The sequence below is a fragment of the Oculina patagonica genome, chromosome 3 (assembly GCF_052425735.1).
Source record: "Oculina patagonica isolate OP01 chromosome 3, crgOcupat, whole genome shotgun sequence".
In the NCBI taxonomy this organism is placed as follows: Eukaryota; Metazoa; Cnidaria; class Anthozoa; order Scleractinia; family Oculinidae; genus Oculina; species Oculina patagonica.
This window is the reverse complement of record NC_135760.1, coordinates 9,524,020-9,535,786: the sequence shown is the minus strand read 5'-3', so window position 1 is coordinate 9,535,786 and position 11,767 is coordinate 9,524,020. Positions and strand designations below refer to the sequence as shown.

General features: G+C 37.0%; 1 protein-coding gene and 1 long non-coding RNA gene across 2 annotated transcripts in view; one reads left to right on the top strand and one right to left on the bottom strand.

The window, feature by feature from the left end:
• Positions 1–1,012: 1,012 nt before the first annotated feature.
• LOC144646465 (uncharacterized) lies at positions 1,013–5,016 on the bottom strand. Its single transcript, XM_078506064.1, has 5 exons — positions 4,789–5,016; positions 3,490–3,549; positions 2,404–2,484; positions 1,911–2,042; positions 1,013–1,307 (listed from the first exon to the last, which is right to left on the bottom strand). The coding sequence occupies exons 1-4, from the start codon at positions 4,898–4,900 to the stop codon at positions 1,915–1,917; spliced, it is 381 nt and encodes a 126-aa protein (XP_078362190.1). The 5' UTR covers positions 4,901–5,016; the 3' UTR covers positions 1,013–1,307; positions 1,911–1,914.
• Positions 5,017–9,659: 4,643 nt separating this feature from the next.
• LOC144647488 (uncharacterized) overlaps positions 9,660–11,767 on the top strand; it is a 2,928-nt gene continuing 820 nt past the window's right edge. The window contains exons 1-2 of the long non-coding RNA XR_013569598.1: positions 9,660–9,821; positions 10,453–10,557. This is a non-coding gene — a long non-coding RNA (uncharacterized LOC144647488). The remainder of the gene's footprint in view (positions 9,822–10,452; positions 10,558–11,767) is intronic.

The window sequence follows — 11,767 nt, the reverse complement described above, 5'->3', positions numbered from 1 at the left end:
CCCGGCCGTTATCTCTCACTGAATGAGATGCGACGCTGGAAAGTTTTATTATGTTATTCAGCTGATAATTTGCAGGGCTGAAAAGCATTCTCGAGGAACGATTTAGCATTATACGCGAAGCAAAAGCTTAGTAACGCCATTAAAATTTGCGCTTTAGAGGCTAGGGGTTAAGCAATGATAAATCAGTATTTTTGGTTAACAGCGCTTTAGCCTTTTAATGGGCGGGTATGTGAAAATGATTAGCTTATCATCAACTTGAAGATCAACACTTAAATTAACCGCTTTAACCGAGTTTAAATAGATGACATTCCGAGAATATTTCAGATGAATGGCTGACGTTCGAAACAGTCAACCCGATTAAAAGAGGCAGTCTATTCACCAAAAGCCAAGTTGACAATACCATTTTATTCGATTAAACGCCTCCCTCGAATATTAGTCGCCCTCGAATAACTTGACGGCGCCGCATTTTAGAGCAGAAATATTAATAAACGCCGCAACTTGATGCTGCGTTTATTGGAATAATAGACTCAAAAAGCAAATGCAGTAATTATTAAGTTTGAGCAAGCCTGATATAATTATTTTCCTTGATTGTAACAATGTTTTGAGATATTTAAAACGACTTTTGAGACAAGCACAACATGCTCCTGTTTTTTAAAATTCAAATGTTCAGTTACCATTTTACTCTTTGCAAGAAATAAATTGAGTTTTAAATACCGTCACGCCGCCCTTGAATAAACGCCGTACTCGAATCACGAAAATTTTAATAAACACCGCGGTATTTATTCGAATAAATACTTATTTTTTTTTCGAATAAATACAGTATGCTTAGTGTATTAGATTCGAGTTAATGATAAGTTTGGGTTAGCGAAGCGAGCGTTAGTATTATCTATTCGAGGGCATTCGTTGTCTTCGAGATTCCGTTGTAACATTGGCAACAACTTCGACGAATTTAAAATGAGCAGAGCTTTTTGTTTGTTACTCACTGACAAGAGCCTATAATGACGTCAACAAATTCAGAGTGGAATTTCGTTAGATTTTTATTTGCACGCTTTATATAAGTTAATTTAAGTTATTAGTCAATTAATTAAGGTGTAATTCCGAAGTGATATTAGTTCCTGGTGTTAATAATAAGTTTTTCTTAAATCCTTAAAGCTACCAAGATGATAATTTGGGAGAAAATTTTGCATCGCATATAAATGTACCGTGCCTCTTCTGTCATAAAACAAATCTCGAATGTTATCGGGTCAAAAAAGAAAAGTTAAATATGTGTCCAGCTGACTTGATATATATCCCAAAGTACCTGTGACCTGAAAGAAGAGAAAAAGAAAGCATTTTTTAAACGTAAAATTCCGGCTGTTATCTTCCCCGCTTATTAGTCCCCCTGGTTATAGGCTCATCTACCTGGAAACAAAAACACAGATCCGGTTATTAGCCGCCTCCCCCCAGATATAAAGCCCCCTCTGGCTAGATGACAGTACTGGACATGGCTAAATGTTGCTTTATTATGACATTTTAACTTAAAAACGTATTTCGATCACCATTCTCGTGGCTCGTTTCGAAACGTTTTTTTTATTCCGCTTATAAGCTCCCCCCTTTACGAAGTTGTATAAGCTCAGGGCTTATAACGGAATTTTACGGTATTTCCTTGACTGAAATTAATTATAAAATTGGTATGTTCTTGACCTTATAAATGTATAGTGTTTTAGACAAGGCGCGCCTTAGCTCCTTCCCAATGCCCAGCTCCACTTAAGGTGGAGATATTGAATTAAGATACTGAGGTGAAACCAGGAATGCTAAGGTTTAAATATACTTGTAGTCGATCCCTTTATGGTCAGGAGCTGGTATTTTGCTGGCTAAAAGGCCAGCTTAGTAGAAGGGGGAGGGAGGGGATGGGGTACTTGTATACTTACCACATCATTTACAGAACTGCGCACAGCTACCGTGGCAGAATTTCATGGCAAATCGCATGTGTCTCCGCGAAGCGCACTGTCCGGTTTGTCCAAGCCGAGCGCACAAACCCCCAAAGGCGTCCTGACAGGCCACTGAAAAAACAAAAAAAAAATAACTCTCAGTTTAGCTGTAAATTTTTCTGACTGGTCTAAGTACATTTCAATTTCAATTTTACTTCACGTCACAGTGCGGATAAAATTTTGATCCTTTGTTTTTAAACATCCACTCGAGGCTAAGGATGTACATAGAATTGCTATTCAAATTTGGGCGCCATTTATGCAAAGTGTCTATGTACTAAATAGCCAGGAAAATTAGCCTGTTCCAGGCCCTCGGTAGTTGGGCCGGGAGAGCGAAAAACGCGGGCGAGCGAGGAAAAAACGAGGGGGACTATATACAGGGAAATAAGCTGTTTATCTGACAGATATTTAGTTGTCATGTTTAACTGAGTGTTACCTGCTCTGCTCTCAATAGCATCTTTGTAATAATCAAAACCGTCGGCGACATCAGAAGCAAGGTCCTCGTAGGTCAGGTCATCTGTAAAACAATCAGCTCAATGTCATGAAATAACTTCCCTACTCACTAAAGTAAGATATATTCAGTTTTTCCTTGGGGACTGCCGACGATTTCTGATGATTTTGCGAAGATAAGATTTTCGAAGATTTGTCCGAAGGCCATTCGATCGTTTTATGTTCATTCCCGAGGATTGCCGAAGCGAAAAAACCCCGAACATTCCTGAAGAAGATAAGCGCTTAAGTAAGGGTGCGTTTCTTTGGGAAAAATCCGAATCCGGATTCTTGATCCAAAAACGGATTTTGCGTTTCTTTACCTATATCCGAAAATGGATTAATCTTGGATCAATGATCTGAAGAATCCACACTTCGAGTGGATACATCAGATCATATCTGAATCCGGATTTTTAGGATTCATGATCCGTGCGTTTCTTTGGGAAAGGATTCGAAAAAAGTACCTTGGCCCAGCGGTCTTTGCTGTGAAAATACAGGTTCGCTCTTTGTAAACACTGCCATACGGAAAGTTTTAGGCGGTTATTTCGATCAAAATACAAAAATATTTCACGATAAAAGGAAACGGTAGCTTCAGATAGGTATGTAGTATCATTTTAAACGGGATACAGGTTTTCTAGAACAGCTACTGTGTGCCTACGGAAGTTGTATCCTTTTGAAATTGTCACGAGTGAAATTTGCACTGATCATTTCGCAATCATTCTTCGCTCTCAGATGCTTTCTCGCCACATTGTTATTAACGCTAAAGAAGATCTACTTCGACGTGTGGTTTTTGTAAAAGATTTTGTATGCTAAAATTATTTTAGCTAGGATACATTCGACGAAAAATAAATTTGTGCTGATATTTTATGTTCTGTGCGAAATGTGTTTACGGGGTTGTCATGGCAAAAAATCCATTTTCGGATTATTCGTTTCTTTGGGAGCAAAGTATCCGTGTGATCTGAGATCAATAATCCAATTTTGGATTTTCCCAAAGAAACGCACCCTAAGATCTTGAGGTATAAGAGAATTAAATCACCTGTCGGTAGATACCGCGCAGTGTCAGTATTGTCCACTTCCACGTTCCTTTTATCGCCATCTGAGGTTAAAAAGACAAAGTAAATTGTTTAAGCTTTTCAGCGATTACTGAATCTTTCTACTATGAGAACAATGTTTATTTGGAGAAAGTACTGAAGGAAGTCCGTTGAATATGAGATTTCGCGGGCGCAGGAAGCGCGCCAGCAATATCCTTCGCTCAGCGGAAATCCCTCAAAAAATGACGTGTCAGGTTCTGATTGGTTCCTTGTCATAGCTGATGCATAACTCGGCTGTTTTCTTCAATCTTTAAAATCCTGTTTTTATCATTCGCTAAATGATGGGCTCTGCAACTTCTTTGACTCACGAATAGAGACTTATTTTTCTATAAATTCTAAAAATGGTATTGTATGTTTCTATTATTGTAACGGCTTGCTGTTGTATAAATAATATATGATGTCATTTTATCCCAAGCAGATGTACACCGCCTCAATATTTTTCGTTTTAGTCAGCAGATCTCAGCAGGAAGATTTTCGAGCGGTTTTTCATGTCGAGTAGATTTTATTCAAAGAAAATTTTAAGAACAAAAACCAATAAAACTAGCTTTTCTTTGTATTGTTTTATCTAAAATAAATGGTTCTATAGGTTAACATTAATCTTATGTAGTTGTTTGGTACATGAGTCAACTGAAAATCGAAAAAAGATATTTATTTAAATTTTAAAACTACATGCTGAACTGTTTCAAAAATTTTATTTAACATGGACTCGTTTTTTTTAGTTTAAACTTTCAACGTAACATCATGAAACATTCTGAATTCTTGAACCGTCATATTTATCACGAACAAAAGAATTATCGAGTTTTGTCGCTCTTTCAATAAATGATCCCGTTTCCAGATTGAAGATCGTATTCAGCTCTTTACCAATTTTCACACATTTTAAGTTTCGTGGCATTTTTTATGGCTGATCGAACGGATTTGCTTTTCTATTGCGTCGTTTTAAAGTCAAAGGCATAGCGTTTAGACTCCTCGCATGACAAAACAGATCGATAAGAATGATTAGGAATAACTCACGAGATAATACAATAAGTTTGGATTATTATTGTTGAGAGGAAAATTCCGATGACCATGAAATAACTGAGACAATGTAGAGCACAGTTCAGAAAAGCCCAATCTGATCACGAGATTGAAATGAAACCAGTTTAACCAGGTTACTGAAGATTCGATGTAAGATTAGAAAACCTAAAATGTTATTTAAAATTGGCGTTTCAATAAAACAACTTAAAGTAACAAAGAAAACGGCAAACCTTCATCTATGTCCATCCACATATCATTCTCGGTCGGAATGGAAGCAGCTTGAACCTCGAAAATGCCAAAAATTCCCAACAAAAGGAGAAGAAAACCGGTTTTAAACGCCATTTTTCACTCAGTGCAACGCCCTCAATCAACTCAAGTGTTATTTGACTATGTTGCACGCACTCCTGACAGATCGAAGCTCGACTCTTCAACCGTTTGCTTGTTCAAATGTTTATAAGGCGTTTGTGGTGGCGTTAATGAGCTTGTTATTTATTTTGAACTGTATTGGTTAATTAGCTAGCTGAATCGACTATGAATTTTTTATGCAAGCAATTACTTTCGGATAGAAACGAGAGCTATTCTGGATTTGTTTATGTGAAAATTCTCGAATCACAGAACGCAGCGCAAAGACAACACTGTGTCTGAGCTTCTTGTTTTGACGATGGAAATATCCAGCCTTTTTTTTGTAGATTTCGCAATAAAACACACACGATTCGGCTTCCCTGCGGCGCTTTTAAAGTTTTATTGTTTAAATTTTGAAGCACTGGAAATTCACCTCGTTAAAAGTGGGCGATGAAAGAGGTTCGACCGTGTTTTCAAAACAAAATAAATTGATGTCGATAATTTTCACTGTGAATCTGTGGAAAAGAATTCTTAAATAAGTAAATTTCTTTGAACCGTTCTGTAAATAATTATTATGTTTGAAAACGAAAACGGTTTGTCTTTCTTTATAACTATAATTGGCTATCTATGCTGAAAGGTATCAGAGCCGACATAACAACTATTGTGCCATTTAGATTAAAAAGGGAATATTCTACAGAGGCGCAAATTGTTACAAATTCCCGAAAAATTCAAGATACTGCAAAAGTTCTTTTTTTTTCTACTTTTTTTTCACACTCACAGTAATTTATTTTGCTATTGACGTTAGAAATAATTAGGTACAACCCCACGTGTCAATTTAGGCTCCTTCTTACTCATAGATTTTTCTTTGAAACGACTCGACAATCTATCTCATTTTATTAAACAAACCTTTGAGATAACCTAAAAGTCTATTTTAAAAGGTTATCTTTACCTAAAAAAAGCCAATTATTGGTAATTTTTTTTCTAAAAAAACAGAAAGCGTTCATATGATGAAATCCTGGTGGGTATGCGGTAAAGTGTTTGTTTTGCCTAAGCGTTTTCTCCGCAGGGCGTTTTGACGTCCATCGAGTTTCTAGTAGGAAAGTATACACACCACGTTGGGAATAGATTTGAGGCTAAAAACTTACAAAACAGGGATGAAAATTCTTTGGAGCTACAATTAGGAGTGCATGTTTTAAACCGGCTCCTTTTTACCCAATAACACATGATAAGCGAACAATTTCACAATAGTTTCTCTTCTTAATCGTTGCCGATAATTTCCATTAATTGACCGGTTATTTCAATTGGCGATTAGAACTTTTCTCTTTAAAGTAAATTTGTAAATATGTGGTTAAGGAGCATTTAAATAAAAACCAGAAACGCAAAAGATTGCGACCAAAAATTCAACCTAAACACTGTTTTAAGGATGACATATCTTCATCCTTTTTTTTTTTTTTTAAAAAAAATGGAAATTCATATATGTGTATAGTTTCTCAAACTGCGCGCAGGCATCCGTTATTATTTTTTACGCTGGATATTTATATTTCACGACACCAAACTTTAGCTTTTATTAATATTGAAAACGGGTATTTTCAGAGCGCTAATTTTTGTAATCACGTTTGGTTATCACCTGTCGCGCAAAACTAGTCATAACTGTGGAATATTTTCCCCAGCGTTCTTTCTTTTGTCAAGTTCTCCCTGTACAATTGGCGTTGTTTTTCTGCAGTACTGAATAACAGAACTTAAACTCCAACTATTTCGCTTTTTCAGTCTCTGATAAGAAAGGCTGTATGCCCCTTAATGTTTGTTAAAAATTATCGATTTCTCCCCTTCGATGGTGCAAATTTGTCCAAATCGATGGGGCTTGCTGTTAGAGGCAGGAAATCAATTACATTTCGTCGTATAGTTGCTGCACAGCGGTATAACTTTCAAGTCTTTATGACGTCATTGATTTCCTCGCCATGCGGGAATGAGATATGATTAGTTAAAACAGAAGATGCTTTGAAGGTGTTTCAGGGCATTATTAAAATATCAGAGGAGAGCATACAAAGTCAGCAAGAGAATTTTAAACTTTAATTAAACATTTGATTTTACCCATACACTGTTTTCATATCAGAACCCACTTTAGTGGTTTAGTTTATTTTGTCATAAAAAGGTGCTGTTTAGTTCGGAGGACCTGTATAAAATTGATAATGTAAAACCGTATAAGAGCAAGAAAATATCATAGAATAAGAATAAAATAATTTTCAATTCAAACAACACTTAAAGTGAAGTGGAAAAAAGGTTTTAAACTTCAAGGACAAAATATTTGCTTACGTCGGCGGTCTATATATTGAGTTATTAACTTCAAGACTGTCAGATATTTGTCACGAAATAAGCCTTATTCCTCATTCTACAAAGTTCTGCTGTCTAGCTACTAGATGCTTTTTCCGCAATGTTTCAAAGTTAAAGAACATTCAGCACAATAAAGCAAATTCTTGATTTCCAAGTCTGACCGATCTTCGTTGGAAACCAGAGCTTGGTATTAAAAGTAAAACAATTAAGATGAGGCTCAATACACGAATCATTTTAAAATTGTCTCAGTAAAATGATTGGCAAACATTTTTTTTATCTTCGTTATGTGAATTTACAAATACTGTAAAGCATGCTTATTCTTTCACCTGTCCGCTTCACAGTATTTTGGCGACTCGATGTGAGAAAATGGATTTATTTTCTCTAAAATTATCAAAAACGCTGTCGATATTTTGTAAAGTTCTGAAATAGCCACATTTTAAGCTTTGTTATGCCCTTAACATCAAAGTTATTAAATAGATTTGTTTGGAAAATTACAGAACCTTTAGTGTGACTCCGCCATATTTAGACACAATATATTGACCACAAAGGTTTCTACGTCAAAACCCGTGACAAAAAGTAGAGGCCCCGGTGAAATAAAGGATAACTAGCCCTTGGAACTGCTTAAATAACACTTTGAATTTTTACTACATCTAAATATTTGAAAAAGGTTACTCTAAAAAAATGTTTTCTTTTTGTGATTTTGTGACATTTGAAAATCACTACGACTTGAGCGGGCCAATATTATAGCCTAGCTTTAAAGGGATCCTTTATGGGGGAAGAAATAGGAAATTCGCTCAAATGCTAGGCTCCCTCCGCTTGCGAATTTTGTGTTCATTGTATAACCTTCGAAGAACCCCTTAGTGTTCACAGCATCAGTCAAAACACTGACACAAAGACCGACAGCTGTTAAGGTTTTGAAACATGGATGGCGTCACGCGCAAACCAGACGGAACCAGGTCTCTCGCGGTCCAACTTCGGACAGGTGACTGAGAAATTTTTTGTCTTTTTTTTTCATGGAGTTTATTCTCCGCTTAACAATTATCTGCTATGGATTTAGTTTTGCACTTCATATCTGATATTTTATGAAGAATATCATATTATGATAAAAATTAAGACGATTTTCAGCTTTGGAAACACCTGTATCTCCTGTTTTAACGGGGGTATTTGTTGATTCTTGAATTCGCCTGCTAAGTCGTCCCGGGCAGCGGCAGACTCGCCCGTAGACTGTGCATTCAGTTACAGTGGTCGCGTACGAGATGTGACTGGGAAAACTTAAGTATTTTAGAAAAGTGGCCGCTTATCTGAAGGAGACTGCATTTAAGAAATAGATCCGAATAGAATGAATTTTCCGTGTTTCTATCTAGTTAAAATAGAAACATGCTATTAAGCAGAAGCTTGCATTGGGGAACGAGAAATGGGAACTCGAGCCGCAGACGAGTGTTTACACAACTTTTTTGAGCTCTCCCAAACATTCACGACGGTGTTTCTACACGAAGAAAATAACGAAAGCATGAAGAAAATGCTTCGTATTTCTTATAAAAAACACAACGAGAGAAATAAAGGAAAATAACTCTTTAATCTCGATTTTCAAAATGTACATTCTCTCTGCTCGCACCAGCATTCCATTATTAGCTCGTGCTAGTCTTTTGTTTCTATCGTTTTCTCACTGGGTGTACTCTAAATTATTTTTAATTTTTTTTTCCTGCAAGACTCAGTGGGCTTTTGTTTATTGCAAAATCGTTTTCACATAAGACGACTGAGAGGTGCCGTGGTTCAGGGACGGCGGAGCATTTTTCCAGGTGGGGGGGCTGACTAGCCTGACTAGTGACTTGAAGTGGGGAGGGGGGCTTAAGAGACTCTTCTCTTAGTAAGTCTTTATTTTTTCGGAAAAAGTGGGGGGGGGGGGGTCTAAAGCCCCCCCAGCCCCCCCGGCTCCGCCGTCCCTGTGGTTGCTGTGAAGTAATTAAAATCAGAAATAAAATGAAAGGTATCCGTGAGGTGAAAGGAGTAACTACCTGACTGTACTTGCATTTTCCAATTCATTATCTGTATCTCTGCAGCACATCACAACCTTATTATTATCAATTACTGAAAATGGAACTTGCTTTTCAAAGCCTGGTATGAATTGTAAAAAAAACAACATTTTGAGGCAATGTGTGGGACATTCTCTTCATTAATTTTATTCCATTGTGCAAACAGTGAAAGTTACAAATTACAAATTACAAATAGAACGTGGAGATCTCTTGCACGTGGGTTAAATTGTATTAGCCAACTCGAAGTACAGAAAAGATATTTTGTATTATACCTCGGCTCCCGGGTAGGTTTCTACGAAGTCCAAAAAAAAATGAAACGTCCAGCCAATCACGTTAATTGCTAATACTTAAATAATAACAGTATTCCGGAATCGTTTTCATTTTAATCAAGCTGGTCAGGCACACAAATCGGTTCAGGAATCAGCTTTCAAATCAATTTCCTTTGGTAGACAGTCAAATCCACCGTCATGAAAAAAGCGCTTTTCATGGTTTTGCTTCTTATGTCCATAACCTATCTTTATGGAAACGAGATTGAAAAGCCGCAGCCTGTTGCTCAGGTAAGAGAAAATTGTTCCAAATACTTCGATTTCAATGGAATAATTGCACCAAGCAACGGTTCTCGTTGCGGTGTTTACTAATAGCTGAGTATTGGTCAAAATTTTAAATAACAGCTAAGAAATGATAGATGAGATCTGAGATCTACAGAGTTAAATTTTGGCTGAAAATGAAAAAAATATTACTGACAGCTGAGAAATTACTGCCTGATAACTGCCTGACTTGAAAAACAAAACAAAACAAAACAAAAAAACAATCAATCAGCTATTTTATGATAACATAAATTTTGCGTGATGTTATACTTTTTGGGCACCAATGTGGGAGGACCATAATGGAAGCAATTTGTGCTGGTTCAAGAATTATACGTTCTAAAAACGATTTTTCCTCAGGAGATAAAAAAATTAACGTGTTACCATCCCTGTTTAAGTAAGTTAACATTTTTCGCTGAAAAGATAAACTGTGTATATAACTGGTAAAAAACTAGAAGAAAGTGAAACCAAACGTTTTCGACCCTGTAGCATTGAACCATGATGATGACAATGTCAAAAATGTCCGATTTCATCGATTTTATTTTTTTCAGTCTTGTATTTACATGTATTTACAACGTCTCTATAATGTTTCTTGTTTCTTTAGGAAATGGAGATGCAGTGGGAAATTGCAACAGCTAAACCCATAAAATATGAAACGTATGCGATGCGCGTTGGAAACTATCGGAAGTTACGGAAGGGGAAGCGAGAGGTGAGATGCAGAAATAGAAATATAAAAAAACCCGAATTGTTCTACTTGCACCGTTCATAACTGGTCACGATCTACCAACTACAGAAATATTTAAGAAGGGGGCTTAAATGAGAGAAGGAGCTGAATAGAGCTTTTACAAATATCATATTCGACCAATCACAACAGACGTGAATCAGCCAGTAACCCGTTTAGAACTCAAACTAGAAATGTGTAACTGCCTTAAGGGTAGACTGCAAGCCTTTTATTGCTCTAAAATCCGTACGATGAACGCGAAAATAGCGAGTGCAATTAAACGCGATATTCCAGCCTTAGTTGCGCGGGCGTCCGTCCGAGCGAAAACAGCCGCGCAACTCGCGGCACGAATATCGCGCTCGCTATTTTCGCATTCATTCTACGAATTTAAAAGCAAAAGAGAGTCTGATCGCAGTCTTCACTAAGTGCGGGAAAACATCTAACCAGCGCCAAGAGCGGGATAATAGGCAACCAGTGCCAAGCGCGGAAAATCTTGCAAACAGCGCAAGGCGCGGGAAAACATGCGACCATGCAGCGCTAAGCACGGGAAATGAAATCGGTGCTAAGCGCGACTAAGTGGTACTTTTCCGAGCGCTCTCATCCATTTTAACTCTGATAAGCAAATATATAAAATAGTTTACCAATATAAAGAATGAACGAACACTTAATTTCTTATTCCCTTACAATAGCAATACATTGCTACCCAGTGATGAGAATAAATAAATCATCAATTAGAGGACAATGTCTTGATGTACCAACAAAATCTTAGAACCAACATTAAAAGAAATGTATGGTAAGAAGTAAGGAGAATTAAAAATTTGACCTGGCATTCAAGTTCAAGTTCTACTGGCAACATATACTGTATTTATTCGACTAAGCGCCTAACTTTGAATAAGCGCCCACCTACAGGAAGGAAAAGTTAATAAGCGCCCCGCTCCCCACCTCCCAAAAAAGAAACTGAAGTGCACAAGAGGAGTGTTGACTTTAATGGCAATGAGACTGAAGTTGACTACTAAGATAATTCCCCGAAGACCGAGTTTTCTTAACATTTTACAAAAACTTTCAATGAACAGTTAAAATTCTGCGTTGGTACATCTTCACGATTTTTTTCTTTATGTTTTGTTGCAAATAAACTTTCTACCTTGCTGAAAATGGTGAAAGTTTAATTAGCACCCACCTCGAATAAGCGCCCACACTC